The sequence below is a fragment of the Phalacrocorax carbo genome, chromosome 15 (assembly GCF_963921805.1).
Source record: "Phalacrocorax carbo chromosome 15, bPhaCar2.1, whole genome shotgun sequence".
Classification (NCBI taxonomy): domain Eukaryota; kingdom Metazoa; phylum Chordata; class Aves; order Suliformes; family Phalacrocoracidae; genus Phalacrocorax; species Phalacrocorax carbo.
The window spans coordinates 17346120-17367029 of NC_087527.1; the positions used below are offsets into that span (position 1 = coordinate 17346120).

Here is a 20910-nt window from a genome sequence, read left to right on the forward strand (position 1 = left end):
GCTCAGCTACAATGCGAAGTGGCTTATCTCTGTGGTGGACTGGAGAGGAGGAAAACACACTCTGCCTAAGCAGGGTCACGTCAGAGAGATGAAGAGGGACTCTGTTCCCCTGAAGGAAAAATGGTAGCATCATCTAACTCCCCACACAACAGGAACACCAGTCGTTTTAGCAGTGCAAGTAAGGGGGATCGCTCTCAATACAAGTAGGATAAACATTTACCAGTGTCATAATCGGCTTGGCATATCTGTGTCTTAAAATAATTAAACCAGCAAGAATTGTCCCTGGCCAGTTTTGGAGGAAGACACAACACACTAAAAGCCACATAGTTAGAATTTAACTTCTGTTAAATCTGTTAACTTCTTATAATCTAAGCACAGAAAACCTGTATCTCATCTGACAGACTTGACAAGGGCTCTCAGAGCAGGCAGGGTTTCAAGGGGAAATGGCTGGTTTCCTCTCAGACCTGGTGAGTACCCAAATTTTTGTCTTCTAGCCCTAGTCACTAACAGCAGCATGATCTTTAAAGATTACAGCAAAGGGAATCAAACAGTCCTTCCTTGTAACAAAAATGAGCAGCAGAGCACAGGCTGGGGACAACACTGATTCAGCAATAAAACTGACTACACGGCATCTCCAGAAAATATATTAGAAATACAAAAGAGTGAGAGATTTAGAAGAGGACCTGGGAAACCAGGAAAGAATAGGCATTTTGAGGAAGATAGAGAAAACAGCAGCAATGAAAAAGACAAAACAGGAAAACCCCTCCCACTCTACTGCCCTGCACTCTCAAGGATATTTGAGTATACTCATCTGTTTAGAGTGTGACCTAAGTGCCTGAAAACATATGTGCTTGTGAAGAGTGCTCTAAATCCAGTGTACATCATGGAAATACAGCATTTCAAACAGGAGTCATTCAATTAGGGGCTCTAAAGATGCAGTTTTCTATGGGGATAATAAAAGTGGAATGCAAACAAAGTAAGTTTTAAGAGGACAGATGATTAATCTCTGGAAACTGGTGAACAAATTCTCTGAGGAGGCAAAGTTTAAGGAAAAAAGGATTCAAGAAAGTTTTAGCTTCTTACTAGTACAAAAGGAAACACAAACTATCTGAACAAGGCTTTCAAGTTTTGGTTTTAATTATTATTTCTATGGCTAGCAGAACTAACAAAATCAGAGACTGCAACTTTTCAGGCTGCTAATAACCAGGAGAGGAACATAAAGGAATGTGCAGATTTACATCTTAACAATTTCCCAGCAATTTTGCTTGATTATTATAAAATTCAAAATGTGTTTTTTGCATTTTAAAGGCTTGTTAATCATAGAAATGTGAAGATATAAGATCTCATACATAAACTCATGGTCTGAAAGCCATGCTGGTAACAGGAACTTAGGGTGTGTTTTATCATCTTTGGCAGGTTCAGTACCGGAAGCTATTTCTAATGATTATGGTGCTAGGAATTGGTGGAACCCACCTATCTGGTTTTCAAATGTCTGTGATCAATTATGCTTCTCCGGTAAGCAAAGCCTTCATAAAATCATATCTGTAACTGCTCTTCATGGGACTAGACCTTACACTTTGAAGACGCTCTAAAAATCTGTTAGGGGTTGCTATGTGAGTGTATTCCCAGAGCTTTCCAGTACTGTACTGTCAAAGGAGTTTGCATGAATGTTAGGAGCTGTACGCCAAAGACAACTTCCCACAGAATACCAGAAAAGCTGAAAAAAGCAGAAAGGCAACACTATTCCTGCTGTGGTCTAGAGCTGATGGAGGGACAATGGAAGTTTTGGTAGCTCCTTAAACTATTTTTTTCTTTTATAAAACTTCTCTAAAAATGAGCAATGTGTAGAAACAACATATTGGAACACCCTCCTTAAAGATTGTGCCATGAAGAAAAAGGTTAAAAACTAGCTGATTGAGTCTCAATCTTCAGTTTAGCCCTTTTGTCTTTCTATTGTCTGCTTGCACTCAAGAACATTTGCACTTCACAAGCATCAAAAGGTCCCAATATTTTGGTGTAGGAGAGTCAGGATTCTACAGGCTAAAGAGTATAATCAATTTCTGAAAGATTCTTTTACACTGTTAGGCTGTATGAGAGGAAATATCAATCCAAATTTAGAAACAAAAGTCCCATAGCAATGCTTTTAGTAATAACTATTAATTTAATTCGCTTAAGTTGTCAACATAATAAAGAACTATTGTGATTAGTGCATCAGTGGAAAGCAAATCCCTTTTTCTGTCATTCAGAAATCCTGTCATTTCAGTACATTCAGAAGTTTATCAACGAAACCTGGCTGGAGCGATACGGTTCTGTGCTGCATCAGGAGACACTCACATTATTGTGGTCCTTCATTGTGTCTATGTACTGTGTAGGTGGAATGATAGGGTGTCTGTGTAGTGGGTACCTGACTGCAAAATATGGAAAGTAAGTATACTCTCCAACAGCTCACTAATCAGGAATGCAAGAAGGGAAGCAATTAAATATTAGTCACCTAATGTAATGGATGTCAGAATTCTGACTGCCCCCTTCCAGTGCAGAATTTACTCACCTCAGCATGTATAACTACACCTATGTATACTGGAGAGACAGGAATAAGCAACTATTTCTGATTCCCTTGTCACAGTTTTTGGTGCCATACAATTCCTGTACTTTTGCTGAAACTTTAGTAAAAAAGAAATCTCTGAAATTTATTTATTGGGTAGTAATGCCCTGGGGAGCCCAACAACACTGCAGTAGTGCAGAAGGAGATAGATATTCTGTGGGCAAAAGCTTTTTTTGCTTTTTTTGTCTTTTTAAATTTTTTTTAATCGATCACAGCCTTTAAAAAAATTGTGCAGGTTCATTCCTCTGTGAGAATAATCAGAGCTTTGTCAAAGATAAGCAGAAGTCCCTCAGGCCACAATCAGAATCTTTTTCTTTGAGGGTGGCCATAAAAGACAAAGCCAGAACTCTCTAGCTTGAGGTGGGCAGTGAAGCAAGTTCTCAGTGAAGCTGGATTTGCCTTGTTCTGGGGACACATGCAGTGTTTGAGATGGGAGCCTCGCCCACAGGAACAAAGTGAATAAGACCATTCCTTATCAGTACTTATCCTGCAGGAATATCCTTTATCCTCATGGTATGTTCACATAGCATTAGCATGGAAAAGAGGAATCTTGCCTCTCCCTTTCTGCTCCCCTGTGAAGACATCATGCCTTTTCCTGTATGTCCTATAAGCGATGGTTTTTAACATGGCCTTGGCTTGGTCTGTAAATCCAGAGGAACAGGCAGATAGTAATTAAAGATGAAAAAGTAAAACACGGATCACACCCACATGGTGTTTGCTGTTGTAGGAAGAAATGTCTGCTGTTCAACGATGTGGTCCTAATAGTAGCCACGCTGCACACTGGCTTCAGTAGGAGAGCCAAATCCTTTGAGATGATCCTGATTGGGCGCTTCCTTGAGGGCATCGGTGCTGGTAGGACTCCCCACTACTCCATGTTAATGTGACTTCTTTGGGGTGGATACAGAAATCTTCCTGCTGGGAGTATCTGGGCATGCACAGTAACCCCAGTGGAACAAGGAACAGCTTGGGAAAAGGTAAGATGAGCTGTCCTTTGCCTTCAAGAAGTCTTGTTGAGAGAGACATCTGACGGATTAGCTAAACACCTTGCTTAAAGTAAAAGGTACATTTTCTGCCTATTATTGTGGAGGTTATCTAGAAAACAATTCAGAAGAGAGAGAAGAGAGCTACCTTTGGCTGGACGTGAAATGAAAAGGGACCCCCTGTCTTGCTTTCAATAGCTTTAGCTCTCATGTCTTTTCTTCACTTTAGGAATACATATGAATGCCCATGTTCAGTATGCTGGAGAAATATCACCTAAGAAGTTGCGTGGATTTGTAAACGTGACCTCCTCTGTGTTCCTTGCACTGGGAAAAACTGTAGCAAGGATTCTTGGATTACGGTACTTATGCTACTCCTTCTCATCCTATTTTCTATGTATTTGTCTTCTGTATGGCAGGAAGGAGTTGTTCTCCCAGTCCTAGAAATGGACATACACTAAGGGTGGGGTTTTACTTTGCTTAACTACAGCTGTCAAAAAGGAAGCATCTACCCCATACCAGTCACTGAGGAGAGAAAGGCCCTTCTCTTCAGAAAGTATGAATCCATCTCTGGAGGTGCAGTGTCTCTGCTGAAGTTAATATGAAAAGATTGTATGTAAACACTCTTAATAAACTTTTGAGATCTGAAATCTCTGCTAATTTTTTTGATAACGTGCAGAATTGCAGTATTGGTTCATAGAGCTGCTGTGGGAATATTCAAACTCCATTGATCTTTAGATAATATTCAAATTACAAGAAAAATCTCAGTCTTGCAGTAGAAATAAAGTATTAGTCTATTTTCCTTTCCCTAGCCTAAACATCTTCCATTTCAATTTATCTTTTCAAGGTCTGTATGTACATTGTGTTTCTTCAGCAAGTCTAGGATCTAGAGAATACCAAGCTAGTTATAGACTGTAACTGTACTGGACTATAAATACACTCTAACATGCTTTCGTAGAGATCTTTTAGGAACTGAAGACACATGGAATGTGCTATTGTCCTTCTCTGGGTTTGTCGCATTGATTCAACTGCTCTTTTTGCCATTCTTTCCTGAGTCCCCTCCCTATCTCTTGCTGCAAAAAGGAGACAAGGCTGGCTGCTTGAAAGGTAAAATAAAACTTTAGATCCTTAATTTGTTAAACCATAACACTTGGGAAAGTGTTGGGAATCGGCTTTTCTATTAGCCAACTACAGACTTCTTGATAATTACATCATTAAAGACCTTGTAAAGATCATAGCATTGAATTATATTACTCCAGACTAGAAACAGTCATCAGAAATATTTAAGATCTACCCCTACAGCAAGTTGAAAGCCATTTTCCAGGGAAGTTTCAGCATGTTCCAGTAAACCATGTTGTATTTCTTTGCTCAGTGACTGACGAATCAAACCATGGACTGAACTGCAAATGTTGCAAATGTCATTAAAAGTTGAAAAACACAGAACTGAGTGGATCAGATGAGGGAGAAGTATGCTTCCTTCTGTCTTTTCTGTAGCCATGAAGCAGGTCTGGGGAGAAGGGAATTATCACACAGATTTTGATGACATGATGAAGGAAAAGACTGTAACAAAAGGCACTAAAATCATGAATGTCCTAGAGGTGCTGAAGGAACCATCGGTATATCCACAGCTGAGTACCATGCTCCTCCTTTTACTGAGTCTACAGCTCTGTGGCCTGAGCGCAGTTGAGTATACCCTATTTCCATGCTTAGATCTACTGTTAAGTAACCAAAGTGCCGCAATTCCAACTTGTCACCTTCTTCTGAAACTACATTATTGCTTCTTACACAGAGCCCACTGCCTGTGAAGCTCTGTGGTATCATCACTAATGTTCTTCATGCCTTTAAGGAAACTTCTGGGATGGGAATACAAGGGATTCAACTCAGCAGAAGTTCCTGCAAGGGCACTGTTGCTTTCATTCCCCTGGCGCTATTACCAAAGGCCTTGTAGGAAAAAGGGTTATAAATACCCTAAGGCTTGCTACAACTCAGAGATCTATTTATCTAGACTTCCATCTCCAATTTCTTTGACTTCTGCGGTAGCAGGTGGCCAGCTATTGCCACCCAACTTGCATTCCATTTGATAATGGAGATTTATCCATTAAGCCATTTCCTTCCAGTTGTTTCTGCAGACAAAGTGGCTGAGCCCAATACAGCCCAAGCTAATAATCATGCTCCTGGATGTAATTTTTATCACTTGCCTATGGGTCTCTCTCCATAAGCCTTGCTTAAGCTTGCACATTCTGTTGGAGTTTGTTCGTTACAGTTCCCAGCAATGTGGGCAGAGAAGGCACCTGTGCACTTTCCTGACAGGGAAATGGTGCTCAGTCCATCAGGGACCTTGCAGATGAGCAGCTTCTGCTTTGCAACAGGAAAATGGTGATAGAATCAACTGTTGAATGATGATGTATGGTCTGCTATGACTGAGATCTGCTTTTCTTTTTCCTCACTCCCTGTCCTGTTCCTTTCCTCTTCCTCTTTGCCAAAACAACATAATTTCCCCATGTCTTACAGGCAGTATGGTCCTTTCGACTCCTTTCTTTTCTCCTGGGCTTTCAAATCCCTTTTCTTCATCTCCATTAACCTTTTGATTTTTCACATCTCAAGCAGATATGTAACCTCCACTAAACCCCAATAATGTACTGTTGCTTTTGCAGTGATGACAAGTCTAGTTCAAAGTGGTGCTGGATAAGCACATATCACATCTATTGACTATGCTACATGTTAAAAATGTTTATTTCCCAGATCACCTTTTACACCTCGGAAATTTTTCAGACAGCCAGCCTGCAGGAAAGCATAATCCCATATGTATCTCTAGGAGTTGCAATCTCCGAGCTCATCTCTATCATCTTGTGTGTAAGTCAGATCTTTCTGGGGCTTTAAGAGTTAAAGGGCATGTGAGTTGAGTCTACTCTTTCTTAAAGAAAATTAATCTCTTTGTGAACCAAAGAATTTTTCTGTGACACTGCATAAATCTGTAAAGTGGTTGTTACCATGCCCTCCAGATTTTGTCCTATCTTCTACATCTTTCTTCCCGTCTTCATTCTCCGTAATTTGTTATAAAAATCCCTCTCTTTTTCATACAGATATAAATGAAATGCCATTCAAACATATATACGTATACTTATTTCCATATATTTGTGTATAAATATATATTCAAATGGAATAATAGCATACTTCCATTTGTTACAGTGTTTATGAAAAAGTAGCTGCAATGCTGGCAATTCATAGCATTAGAGAGGCTAGGAAAAAAACCCAATAAAATAACAAATGTGGTCCCAACAAGATTTGTGTCCTCTAAAGTTCTCTAAAAAGAACTCAAGAAGAATGCTTGATTTGTTGGACAGCTGACAGCTGGATTTTGCCATGCCTCCAGTGACATGCAATTTTTTCTACTCTTCAGAGCTCCATTATCGATCGTTTTGGACGCAGGATACTCCTGTGGGGTGGTTATTTGCTGATGGCACTGATACTGGTGTTGCTTGAAACAAGCCTTCTACTGAGCGTAAGCAAAGGTCTCTCTGGGGGTGGGCCTGCATCAGCATTCTTTGTGCATGGTGGCAGATAGTCAGCCTTAGCTTTCCTGCCCAAAATAATATGTGAGAATATCTTCTGAATACAAACTCATATCCCCTCTGCAAGGCTTGTTTTGTCTTGTTTTGTCCTGCCTTGTAGATCATCTTTTTTAATCAGGCTTTCAAACAGCCAGTGAAAAACCTTTTGTAAAACCACTGGCCTGGCATAGCTTTTCTCCAGCTCTCTGCCTGCCTGACCTCTCTAAACCTCACCTGTGTCTTGTTCTGTTGTCCTTTAAATCCCTAGATGACCATCCCTGCTGTCACCTCTCCTATTTGCTATCCCATGCCTCCTACAGCAGAAGCAGTGTGTACTGACCCTTCCAACGACCACCAGTTTCCACCCTTGATATAAGTGATCCAGCTACGTAGTGCAGCTCTCTAGCTACTTCCATTCGGGATGGAATAGTGAGGAACTTTATGATGAGGCTTCAGTAGTGCCAGTGTTTTGCACTGCATTGCAAACTTGGTCTAAGCTCATACACTTTCAGCTTCTTTCTGTTTCACAGATATCTTCTGGTTCACAAGAGATTTAAACATTTCTCTGCAGTTGTCTAATTCAATAAGATAATTTGGTTAAATCATTAACAATTTTCCCCATGCTGTAATTAGCTTGGAATTTGTTACCCATGTTTCAGACCAGGGTGCAGTTCAGCTCAACTCTGTAGATATGACACCACAGGCTGCTTTTGCCCTTCAACTATATTCAGTACCAAGAGATAAGTAATTCTAGAGAGCACCTACTACAGACCCCAGCGCCATAGGCTTTTTCGTGAATTTTGGTTCTCCTGTATTTTCGGATCAGCCATGATACAGCTATAAAATTAATTTTCATTATCTTCCCTCCTTTCACCTTTGTCTAGGATCAGTTCCTCTGGATGCGTTACTGCAGTGTTATTCTCATTTTTTTATTCATCATTGCCTATGGAATAGGACCAGGTGAGTACAACAATAAAAGCAACAACAAGAAACTTTGGACCACATGGATAAGCACAGGCCATGGATATATGGAAGTAAAACTAGACTGTGTGAATACATCTTTGAAAATCAACAGCTTAGTTTGAACTGAAATTGGGAGAGTCCCAATTTTTGATGAATTTATGAAATGAGAAACAATTTCTTTAACAAATTATTTAAATGTGACAGGATCACAGAATGCTAGGGGTTGGAAGGAACCTCTGGAGATGATCTCATCCAACCCCTCTGCTTGAGCAGGCACACCCAGAGCAGGGGCCACAGGACCACGTCCAGGCAGGGTGTGAATGTCTCCAGGGAAGGGACCCCACAGCCTCTCTGGGCAGCCTGTGCCCCTGCTCTGGCACCCGCACAGGGAAGGAGTTTTTCTTCGTATTCAGGTAGAACTTTCAACTTGTGCCCGTTGCCCCTTGGCCTGTCGTTGGGCACCACTGGAAAGAGTCTGGCCCCATCCTCTTGACATCCACCCTTCAGATATTTATAAACATTGATAAGATCACCCCTCAGTCTTCTCCAGGATGACCAAACCTAGGTCTCTCAGCCTATCCTCATAAGAGAGATGCTCCAATGCGACACTGAAATGATTCAGATCCTGATGAATCAGGACCCTGTTTCCTCTCACTGGATTACAGGTTAAAGCCAAAATACTACTTGTTAATCTATTCACTGAGACTTGTTTTGGAGGATGTGAATGCCGTTCGGTGCACACAGGCTCAACAGGTCCGTCTCTGTCTTGCTCAAAGGCAGAGGTAGCAAAATACCAGGGTTTTCTCAATTCACCTGTAAAATCCTACACTATTAAAGAATGATGCCTGATAGCATGCATCGTCTGTCTCAGCGTTGCTCTGTCCTTTCTCATCCTCTCTTAATGTCACTTTGAATCACCTACATCAGTAATGCCAGAACCAAACTTAGAGGCCTTTATTAGGACCTCACTCACCTATGACCAATATTTACTCTGAAAGTTCCCTGACTAAACACTACTTTTAGTTATTACAAGTCTGCAAATTGAAATGGCAGCCTCTATTATTGTAATGGCTTTATACAAGGACCATGAAAGTCTTGAAAACCTAACAGAATTCCCACAGTAGCAGAACCCAGGTGTCTCCTGTGGGAAATGGAGAGAAATAGCCCATTAGGGCCATTCATCCCCATATTTTAGACATCTTAGGTGGATAGAAACTGCATTTCAGGGGTGTCCATCTCTCCCCATGGACTGTAAGAGACGTCTGCAAGGGAATTCAGATAGAGATGGCTGTGTGGCCCAAATTTAGATATTCTCACAGTAGCCTGACTTACTGGGGCTGTGTTTGACCAGTGACATCAGTTCACTCTCTTTGAGGAATATGGTTATCTACAACAATGTTTTAACTGTGTTTTTATGATTTTTCCTCAGCTGGAGCTGTCGCATCTGTCATGAATGAAATATTCACCCTCTCGACACGGTCCTCCGCATTCGTAATTGGTGGAATCGTCATTTGGCTAGGCCTCACTTTCACTGGAATGATTTTCCCCTTTGCTGTTGTATGTAATTTGATTCAAATCTTCTTTGAGTCCACCAGTTTAAACTGGCTTTCTAGGCTGGTCTGGACAGGGAGTAGGATGAAATGCCTTGTAGATGATTAAAGCTGTGAAACCCTTGTTGCTACTGGCATGTGGAGGCCATTTATGTAAAACAATACCCTAGACTTCAGACATCCTCTGCTGCCTCAAGAATAGATTGAGAAGATAAATAAATATTCCTTCTGTAAAATCAGTTTATTCCTCATTTCACAGGGACAAATCAACAACTTTCAAGAATCTATAGGGACAAGTTTTGTCAGGGAAATCACTCATCTTATTCTGTTTTTATCTCCAGATGCTTCTTGGTCCTTTTTGCTTCCTCATCTTTACTGCTGTCCTGATCATTTCAGCGGTTCTCATCTACCTGTTCCTCCCAGAAACAAAAGGGAAGTCAACCTCTGAAATCACAGAGGAATTCAAAACACACCAATATAAGAAGAAGTGTCATCTGACTGTGGAGAAGAATGCTACCAAAGAAAAGACATTCTGCACCAAGCTCTGATAGGCCACCATAAGCAACTTCCACTGACAAAAAGCCCTGTCTCAAAATCAAACTGAAAGCTAAACCTTAATATGTACTTTTCACAGTAAAATGTAATCCAAAAAGTAATCCACAGATAGCCTGTCATTAATCCAAGTACTCCTATTTTATATTCATCTTTGGTTTTCATGGTGAGAGACAAAGGCTCCTTCCTAGAACAGCTCTGTAGCAGCAAGACATTAGTAACTACAGACACTTTTCATAACTGGCAAATGGAAAACATTTTCAGGCATAAAACATCAATTACATTTCAAGTCTTCCTCCTTTGCTATAATTTTAAGGAAGCAGGATTTGTCCTCATGTTTGCTACTTTGTAAGAAAGCTCTGCTCAGGATTGAAAGCAGGATGAAGAGAGGATGAAACATAAACATAGTTCTTGCAAACAATTTTCACGTCATCACTTTGTGATATCACACTGTAAAGGACTTAGTATTGATCATTAACACTGCACATGAACAGATACTCAATTTTGTTCTATTTTCTTGAGCTGACATCAAGTAACTGTATGTCCTGATTGTCTCTATAATGACTGTCAGGGATCAGCCCCCATCCCTGGGCAATTAGTACAGAAGAACTCTCACCTGCATCCACTGGAGCAAACTGAATGCACCCTCCGTACATATCAGTTGTAGAAAAATCTGGAGCAAGTTTTTGTAGTGTAAGCAATGCTCTCAGCCTTATTCTGAGTACCTCATGGGTGGCACAAGGGTTAATAAGCATACAGGCAGTGCTGAGAGCTAGAGGGCCAGAGCCTTGGAGTGAGACTTTGAGAAAGTACTGAGAGAGGAGACACTTTGACAATCCAGCCCATTTTATAGATAATTAACTGCTCCAAAAAAATGCAGAAGCTGTGATAGCAAACATCTGCTAGGTATGTACTGGCCTAGGACACATTACACTCTTACTAGTGCAGATCAGCATACAGTACTACACTTTATCGCTGCTATGCTCCACAGCACCCATGTACTGCTGCTATTCAAGAGTTGTTAATCCTCCTGAACACTGCAACGTGTAATTACTTCCCTCCCCAAATTCTTTTACCTTTGTATAGGACAGTCCATTATTATTTTCTGTCACAGTTACAAATGGTATACCACGCCTCCTCTTTAGTAGGACCATAAGTCCTGTGCTTCTGCAATTTAACCATTCACATCATTGACTATGATTGTGCTGGAGCACACTCAACAGTGTTGAGTTTTGGGGAGTTTTCTATTTAAAAATGTCAAATCATGTGCTTGCTACTTCTAAAGGAATAGCCACAGAAGAAGTTCTGATATTAAAGTGCCGGTGTGTGTTCCAGCAACTGAAACCTGGGTTAGATTTTATATTTGATCTTGTTCAACTCCCTGTATCTGAACAGGGAGCACTCATGTTACAAAATGTTCCCATTCAGAGCGACCTCTCCTGTTGAGTCATTGAAATATTTAACCATCCATTCTAAGTGCTGTCCAATTGCTGCAAAAAACATCAGTCAACAGAAATCATACAAAGTAAACGTTAACCTGAGTCTGAGTCAGATGATTACTTAAGCAGAAGGTGCAGAAAAGGCATGACAGAAGACACTTCCTCAATCTAACAGAGTTCTGTTGGCCTGGGATCAGCCATGCTTTTGATATAAGATGAAAAAACTCCTTTCAGAATTGGTAAGTACTACAGCTGGCAGTATCAGATGCTAATATTAAGCTGTCAAAAGGATTGAGAGGTTATCTGATGTAATTACCATTCCTAAAGAAAATACAATACATATATATGTACCAAACTATTTTCAAAATAATAGGGTGGGCAGTGGATGCTCTTTAAATAATCCTTTTGATTTTGTTACTGCAAAAATTAGAGCTAACACTTAAAATTTAAAAAAAAAATCAAAAGGCAGGGAATGAACTTTCTGGACTAAATCATCACGGAAACTTTGAAGGAAGTTCCAGCTGGTTAGAGAAACTGATCTTTTAAAAGAGGTTAAAAAGACCTCTAGTACTTAAACGGTGAGGCATTTTCATACTGTTTTCACCTGCTCCCACATCTCCCCATGTGTAACGGAAATACTACTAAGCATTCCTAGCTAGTAGCCTGACAGTGATATGAAATACCATTGGAAAATAAAGTTTGGATTGGTTAATTAATTAATGTGAAGAAGAGTAACAAAAGTGATAATCCAGAACCTTTATCTGGCTGACCTTTCTTGCATTGATGCTTTGCATGTTCTGCTAAGATTATGTAAGCATCATCAAACAAGTTGATATCCTAGAAATGCAGGGACTATGATATCACCAGTTTCTTTTGTGATGAGCTTGTACTATTCCTTGCAGGTTCAGTACCAGTGGTTGGTTGTAATGCTCTTTCTGTCGGGAACCGGTGGAACCCTCACAACTGGCTTTCAAATCTCAATGACCAGCCATAGTAAGAAAAGTTTAAGCAGATACAGCATCTTCAGGAGTCATTGGTAGTGGGGTCAAAATGTAAGGGATGCTTCCCAAAATAAGTTGCAGATTGTTTCCATTCCCAGCTTTTTCTATTCACCCTTCTCTGCAGAAGAAAAGGCTATGAGCTAGACTATAGCAGCCTTTGAGTGGGTATGCTCAGGTAACAAACACATCAGTCTCTCCACTTAACAGACATTAACATGGGCAGTCAAAATTTTCAAAAGATATCATATAAGGTAGTTTTAAATGAGGTAATCTGGGTACCACAACCACCTAAATGAAATAGCAGACAGCCTACAGGAAACTGTCTCATCTTGCCAGCAAACTGCACAAATTACCTTATCGATTTACTACAAATTCTTTCCAACAGATCTGCCCAGATACAGCACATCTTTGTAAGTCTACATGAAAACAGACATGCATACAAACACACAGCCCTTTAAAGAATCAATATGCAAAACACGTTATCAGTGCAAGGTACTGCCAGTGATTGTGACCAGTTTCTCTGTTCAGGTTCAAGGAAGGCACTTCCAAGGTGCTGTAACAAGAGCCATGTGATCAGAAGGGAAAGAGATGTTTTGACAACTGTATAGTGTTAATTAAGGTTTATATACTAACAACTGTGAAATAGGATCTTTTCTGCAAGACTGTGACCACAGGATATAAACATGTGTCTGGTGTTCTCATACCATGCTTGTTAATATCATGATATCTGAAACCCTAGGGGAATACCTAATTAGCAATCTAAGTAAATCTAAGTAAAAATGTACAAATATTATGATGCATGAATAGTACAGTTGTATCAAGCTTTCCTCTTTGTTCTGCGCAGCTATGAAGAAACTGTGGGGTGAGTGGGAGCACCAGGCGAAAGTGGACGATCTGCAAAACCAAAAGGCAGCAGTGGAAAACAACAAAATCCTGAGTGTGATGGAAGACCAAACTCTGCACTGGAAAGCGGTGCATTTTGATTGTTGAGATCATAGCTGCAATTTTCTGGCACTAATGCAGTTGGGTATCTTCCCCTCTCCACTCACTAAAACAACTCATAAGCATCCATAATTCTGCAGTTTAAGTTTGCAGACACTATAAAAGAAGTTGTGTCTGGGTGGGAGTCAAGCTGTCAGGAGATTTACTCCTGGCCATCAACTGGCTGCTGATTTGGCTTTGGATAGTTTTGCCCATCCATCTACCACTCTTTATCTGGAAACCTGTCATTTGCTATCTGTCTACGGAACAGAGAAAGAGAGAGCTTCACTGAGCTGGCAAAGTGCTATATAAATACACTGTGTTATTTAAGAAGTTTTGAATTATGGACATGTATTCTGCAATAATGCTGGGGGCAGACTGGCTTGTGTATTTTAATCTGCCCACACAGCTCCTGTGCCCCCATACCTCATTGATTCCAAAAAGGCTAACAAGGTGCTGTTGTCATCCAGGATGAAATCTTCTGCTTCTTTTTGCCACCATGCCCGCTTCCCCCATGCCCTCTGTGGCAGTGCTTCTATACAGCTTGAAGCTTCCCTTAACAATGTTGTAAAGGGGAATGTCTAATGCCTGAGTTGCCTATTTGAAAATAATGGCATAAGACCAAACGGAACACAAATATAACGTTTATCTTCTTCCATGCTGTTCTTTACCCAGTTTGCACAGATTTCACAATGTGGTGCAATTGCAAGTGGTAGTACTACTGAACTGCGCTGAAGGGACATTAAAGCCATGCAGTAGCTAACTAAATAGACATATGGAAAATACATGTTAGGATCAGTGTTCACTACTGGCACAGTACCAGATCAATAGTGTATTCTGCTGTGGTAACTTCCACTTTCGTTTGTCAGTTCCTTCTCTCTGATTTTACTCTCCTCTTTCTCTTTTTCATATCTTATTTTCAGAAGCCTCAACCTTTCTGCATATACAGAAGAGAGAATTTTCTGTTGTAATCTTGGGCACTGTAACGTTGGCTTTCCTAGTCCTTTTGCAGGAACTGGTCTCAAAAGAAGAACAGCTAGAATGTTGCAGAGGGACTGTTCATCCCTGTCACACAACACCATGTCAGGTTTAACAGCATGAGCTTTGGATCCCTCTGTCCATCTCTTATGAAGTCCAGCTATGCTTGCTCTGATATAGCTCCAGTGTCTCCTGCAAGAAGTCAGTCATTCGCAGGTAGTCTTGCTGGGCACCTTCACTACTTCATGGCTTAAAGAACCTTTCCATCTCAAGCGTTCATCCTCCCAGGCTCCACAAATCCAACGTGTCCCACCTTAGGAGGCCTGTTCTCCCAAATGCTTACTATTGTTGCATCTCTTGCGGTTACTGATAAACCAGACAGTACATGATTAACCTGCCAAAATTAATGTTTGCGTGTTGTTTTAACCCCATGAGATGCCAAGGCCTCTTTTTCTCATACTTCTGCAAGCAACATCTCTAATTATTTTGACTACTCACCCTGCCTATCTTTTACCCAAAAGGACAGATAAAACAAGTAAGCTAGGCTTTTTTCTTTTAGCTTTCTCATCTTTGTGCTACTGCTTCAGTGCCATTGCTGTGACTAACACCCTCAAGAAGTCGTTGGAAATTTAGGTGCCATCCATCCTTACTTATTTCAGTACAGGCCCATGCATCAGTGCCAAAACCACTGTTAGGAGGCTGCAGCTGGCATCCAACAGAACTGAATACAAGCCGTGGCATCACCATTAGTGTGACAGGGTTATGCTTGCATCTGTTTAAAGGAAGTTATGGTCTGTAAATATTACGGCTTCAGTAGTTGTTGCTGCTGTTGTCAGGAGGGCCACTAAAACTGGCTAGAAGGCAGAGAGCACAGTCTCTTCGAGCTACTGCCTGCTAGAGCCTTCTCATCCCATATTTTCGTCTCTTTTTCTTAGGCCTGCCTGGACATGGTGGGGCTAGAATAGCTCTACCAACAATGAAAAGAGAAAGGAAGAAGCTTCATTTGAATTCCCTCATCTTCCTCAGGAAATTCACCTGTCATTAACACCTCTATTTTCACTTCTGTAGGTCCAACACTAAATGATGATGATAAGTGTATCACTTGTTTTTCTGGACCACAGCTGACTTGCATCAGATGATGACTAGGACTGAAAACTAAAATGATAGTGGTTTATTTCTGTTAAAAGCATGCAAAAAGCTTTTTAAAAGACACTTTCTATTTCTAACCCATTCTTGAAAAGAAGTATTTTCTCAACAATCAGCAAAAAGGACAGCTCATTGGGGGAAATGTACCCCATTTGCTTGCTTACCAGTCCTGACATTAAAGGTGATATCGCACATGCAATTTATTGTTTCCAATGCAAGTTTTTTTCTTCTGTTGTGCTTTCTAGATCTATTTCTGCACTTTTAATGTGCTGTGCACCCCTGGGTTTGAGGAAGGTCTTATTCCTTATGTATCACTAGGGGTTGGTCTCTGTGTGTTCCTTCCCACTCAGTTGTGTGTAAGGGGCACTGCATCAGGGTGTTACTCAGACTTTAGGTGTGCTACAAAGTGAAACTCTGCCATCATGGTCTGTAGCTGTACGCTTCTACGGGAGAACTTATCTTGGGCCGCATACCTCCGGGACACAGGGCTCTACCCACCCTGGGGACAGTGATGCACAGACACCAATATGATGGATGCAAAATGTCCGTCTATTTGGCTGCGTCACACGCTTATATAGCTCTTGCGGTTCCTGTTCCTGCCACTCCTATGGGGAGGAGTCTATCTTTCCGTCACATCCCGTGATCTTCCCGTCGCCGATCCCTGTCTATTCCCCTACATCTCCCCCTCCCCATGCTACTAAAATTCTACAAAGCTACTTGCGTAAGCGGATACATATTGCGGTCATGTAACGCTCGCAGGCGCTCTTTGATTTGTCTTATAACACAGCATAACAATGGCAGCCCACAAGTAACCATGATTACTACACACAACAAGATCCCCCCAATTATTACTATCCAGTTCCAGTTTATATCTCTCTTTTGCCGCCCTTTCCCAGTGTCGCTCTCGTTGCAATATTGCTTGCGATCTTGTCAAGGAGCTCATTTCTTTTCCCAATGGTACGGCTAGCATGAGGATCCATGTCAGCAGACCCTGCAAAGAGACAACTCAGAAAGGGATTATTCATTGTACATCCTTGCACAGTTCTGCTTTCACACACTTTGCAGGCACCCATTCTATGCGCCCTTCATTCTCAACCGCGGCGTAGCCCCTCCCCAGGCATCTCAGTTTCCATCCTCTCTCCCACTGCTCACTGCCTGGGAACCTTACTCGTACCTGCGGATAGCGCTCGCCTGCTTGAGCTTTGCCAAAGTGCTTCTCCACTGCTGTAACTTGCTCCTGCCCGCGTATAAAATGATTAAGCGAATATAATGCATGCATTAAAATAGTTTGCTGAGCTGCTATGGGTATAGTTTCCTTATACCCCTCCCCCTCCCCAAGCTGTATTATTTTTGCTTTCAAGGTGCGATGAGCGCGTTCTACTATTGCCTGCCCTGTGCTATTGTAAGCAATGCCGTGTTTTAATACAATATTCCAAGCTTTACACCATTCTTGGGTACTTCGAGCCCCTTTTCTCTAATTTCTCGCCATAAACTTCGCACTAGCTTGGCATCTATCGGCGTCCACTCCACTCCTCCTCCTGGAGCTAATCGGACAGGGAAGATCCCGGGCATCTCTATCCTTACTCCATCGAGGCTACAATCTCTAGCTATCAGCCGCCAGTTAGGTAACTCAACTGACTGTCGCTGGGGTGCACCCTTCGTTAAGAGTCCTGTCTGCCGCCGAGTTACTTCCCCTAGTGCGCGCATAGCCTGCTGCAGCTGCCGCAGCGCGTCCTCCGGAGACCCCTCCAGAGCTGCAGCGCCCCGGGCCTCCCCTTTTGACGGTCCCTTTCCTCCCTCCTTCTGACTGGTCCTCCGAGTCTCTGCTGTTTTGTGCCTCTTTTTTGCACACCGCAGACAAGCTGCTCTCTCTTCCCACATGTGGGCATCGGTTTCTCCCCCAATTTCTGATTCGCTGCTACTCGAAGTTGTTCTATACTCCCCCTGTCCTCCCCTCCAGGCACCCCAATCCCCCTCCTCGTCCGACTCCCATCTCAAGGGTTGCCCCGGGAGCCAGTCTCAAGGGTCGGGCAGAGGGCAGTGCCGCTGCCGGCGCTGGTCATCTTTCTCCTTCCGCTCCGTCACTCCCGCTGCGTCCGCTGCCACGTCACTCTCCCCGCGCGCGGCCTCCCGAGCCTGTGTCAAATCATCCCAGGGGTATGCGGGGGGACGACTCTCTAAAGGCCCTGCTGGCTCAACAAGGAACACCGCCGCTTCCCGATCCACCTCCTTGGGAGCCTCAGACTGAGTCGCTGGCCAGGCTACTCCGTCCGAACTCTCCCCTTCTTTCCCATCCCCCGCGATGCTTGCCCCTGTCTGCGTCCCCACCGCCCCTCCTGGGTCTATTTCTGGGCTACTGTCGCCTGTAGCACCGTGCAGGCACCGCCGCGCCTGCCGCCACGTCTCCTGATCATCCCGAGCTTTCAATAGTAATCGGTGTATCTTTCCCCAGAGCTGTATGTACTGGGGTTTTCCCATCATAGCCCTTTCGGCTAACTCCTCTTTAATCCTCACCCACTTATCCTTATTAAATATGTCTGCGGGACTTCGTATGAGCCCCTGCGTAATCATCCATTGGATGGCCTTTGAGGTAGGCGCCTTCGATATCGAAGTACCATATTCCTTCCCCAATCCCTTCAGTACCTTTACGACTGATTCCATGGCGCGCCCGCCAACCTGCGGCTCCCCGTCCCGCCCCTGCCTGCCCCAAGCTCTCTTTCCCCCCGGCGAACCTGCCAAGCCTCCCCGCTAATCACGTCGGGGTCACCACTTGTAGCTGTACGCTTCTACGGGAGAACTTATCTTGGGCCGCATACCTCCGGGACACAGGGCTCTACCCACCCTGGGGACAGTGATGCACAGACATCAATATGATGGATACAAAACGTCCGTCTATTTGGCTGCGTCACACGCTTATATAGCTCTTGCGGTTCCTGTTCCTGCCACTCCTATGGGGAGGAGTCTATCTTTCCGTCACATCCCGTGATCTTCCCGTCGCCGATCCCTGTCTATTCCCCTACAATGGTCATAATTATATTATCATGTTCAAGGTGCTGTAAAAGGAGAAGCAAAAAAAATTTATCTTTCTTTGGTTTATTTCAGGAGAACCTTGTCTCTTTCTGCTTCTTTATCTTTACTGGAAGCCTCCTCAGCTCAGGCATCCTCACCTAACTCCTCCTTCCAGAGACAACGGGGAACTTGGTTATGGAAATACCCAAAGAATTTGGCGCTTTACTTTTTAGGAAGAGAACTCATTCCTTTAGAAGAAATAATTCTCTTGAGGAGCATATCATTTACACTAGCTTCTAGCTGGTCAGCAAAGGGACCATATATTATGTAAGGTCATAAAAGACCTTGACAATTGCAGACTGCAAAACAAAACAAAGGCAAATTATTTGTTTTCTATTGTTGGAAAATATATTAATATTCCTTCATAGACACAAGTGGAATCTTCATGAATGAAAGTCACTCTCATTTCACCTTAAAAACCTGAGAGCAGACAATAATCAATAAATCATCCACAATGAACAATGCAGTCCAGATCGAGCTGGCTTAGAGCTTTCAGCTCTTTAGACAAATTTATGAGACACACCTCATAAAAGTGAGTTTCATTTGTTTGTCCATATCACAGCAAACATTCCTTAGACGTCTATGCAGAACAAACTGAAAGATCTCCTTAACTGTGTGATAATTCCTTAAACATGCACAACTTTCATAGCGTAACAGAGCTTTTTCTAGAATATAGGTGACATTTTTAACAAAAACAATCAATTCCATTGATTTGACAAAAAACGAGGTAAACTCTCAGGATAAAATCCTCCTAAAACTGCTGATAAAGTGAAATGGTACCATGCTATACAGTCATGTGCAGCTCAGAATCACCAGAAATCCCAAAAAATGTAAGAGAAATTTCACTGTGAGCTGGTGGAATTTGCTGCTCTTTGAGATACTCAGTAATTATTTTCAAGGAATGTAGGAATCCTTATGACTTAAACCCCTCTACACTTCCATACAATTCGAGAAAAACAATGTAATAAAAAGGGCACACTAACATTTTGAAATAATAAATAGTCAATAGCTATGCAACTTTCATTTTTGTACAATCAAAATGTTAAAATTGTTGGTCTTCAAGGGAAAATACTTACAAAAATGCCAAATCAATCTAAGTGCTGTTGCAAGCCAGAATTAACAGCATCTGCTATGCAGTTATAGAGGCAATAGTTGGAATTACAGAAGTAACCAAGGTTTTACGATCACCATGTATTTTTTCTCATTTCTGTAGACTCACAGTATTTGCAGTAAACCCTTCTGTATATAATTGCGTTCTGTGTTTTATGAACTGAAAGTACAAGTCCTGAGGGTGAGCTTGGGCATTTACTGACAGCTTCGGTAGAACCCCATTGCCTTGTCTGCCCCCACCCCAAACCTTGGGCAGGGGGAAAAGTCCCCTGGCATGAATAAGACCAAGCAGAGGACTGAGAGCAGGAACAGCACAAGGCACCAACCACGCATGAAAGCCCCGGACAAACTTCTTTCTTCCAAGTGGTGTCTCTAGTGGAAGACACATAGAGCTACAGGTTGGGCTTCACCTAAGAAGAACCTCTGGGAACCAAAAGTGACTTTTTAATGGCTGCAACATTGATTCTGGAGTTGTTCTGTGTCAAAGCTGAAAGCTGAGGGATTAAGATCCCAGTTGTCCCATCCTAAGGAATTTTTACCTTCTTTGATTACTCTCACAAGTAAGTGGGTCTTACAGTTACTGTCTCTTTCAAGCAGAGCCTTCAGGACCAGGTGCTTTATTCCAAAAGCCTCTGCCAGGGCACAATATCTATCTCTTACTGCCTTTTCACCACTCCTGGCCAACAAACATCCCTATAAACACCAGACAAGAAATACCTTTCCTCAGTACAGTCTAATTGATATATACAGCTAGAACAGCAGAATTAGGCTTTGAAATTTGCATATTTTTCATGTAATAAATTATATTTACTATACCAATGAATCTGAAACAGAACATCACATACTTTACTTAATAATAAATAACAGTACTTAAGCCTCTTAGCAGCTGCTTTTTGCTTTGTGTAGATTACGGCAGAGGTACTCCTCAGTCTGTATCACAGAAGTAAAGTATTTTACTGTTCCTGGAAAACTGTTTAGATTTTTTTGCCTG

The 20910-nt window shown here is 42.1% G+C and overlaps 1 protein-coding gene across 3 annotated transcripts; it reads left to right on the top strand.

Moving 5' to 3' along the window:
* Positions 1-311: 311 nt before the first annotated feature.
* Positions 312-20799, top strand: LOC104047541 (solute carrier family 2, facilitated glucose transporter member 11). Of its 3 annotated transcripts, XM_064466645.1 has the most exons (14): positions 312-467; positions 1417-1515; positions 2264-2424; positions 3330-3454; positions 3812-3941; positions 4538-4686; positions 5074-5261; positions 6322-6432; positions 6980-7081; positions 8015-8090; positions 9523-9650; positions 9985-11873; positions 13480-13657; positions 18843-20799. In XM_064466645.1, exons 1-12 carry the CDS (start codon positions 444-446, stop codon positions 10189-10191), a joined length of 1500 nt encoding a protein of 499 aa, XP_064322715.1. In that variant the 5' UTR covers positions 312-443; the 3' UTR covers positions 10192-11873; positions 13480-13657; positions 18843-20799. The 3 variants fall into 3 exon arrangements, with proteins under 3 accessions (XP_064322715.1, XP_009506162.1, XP_064322716.1); XM_009507867.2 differs by lacking the exon at positions 18843-20799 and having other exon boundaries at positions 13480-15943; XM_064466646.1 differs by lacking the exons at positions 312-467; positions 2264-2424; positions 18843-20799 and having other exon boundaries at positions 1423-1515; positions 13480-15943.
* Positions 20800-20910: the final 111 nt, after the last annotated feature.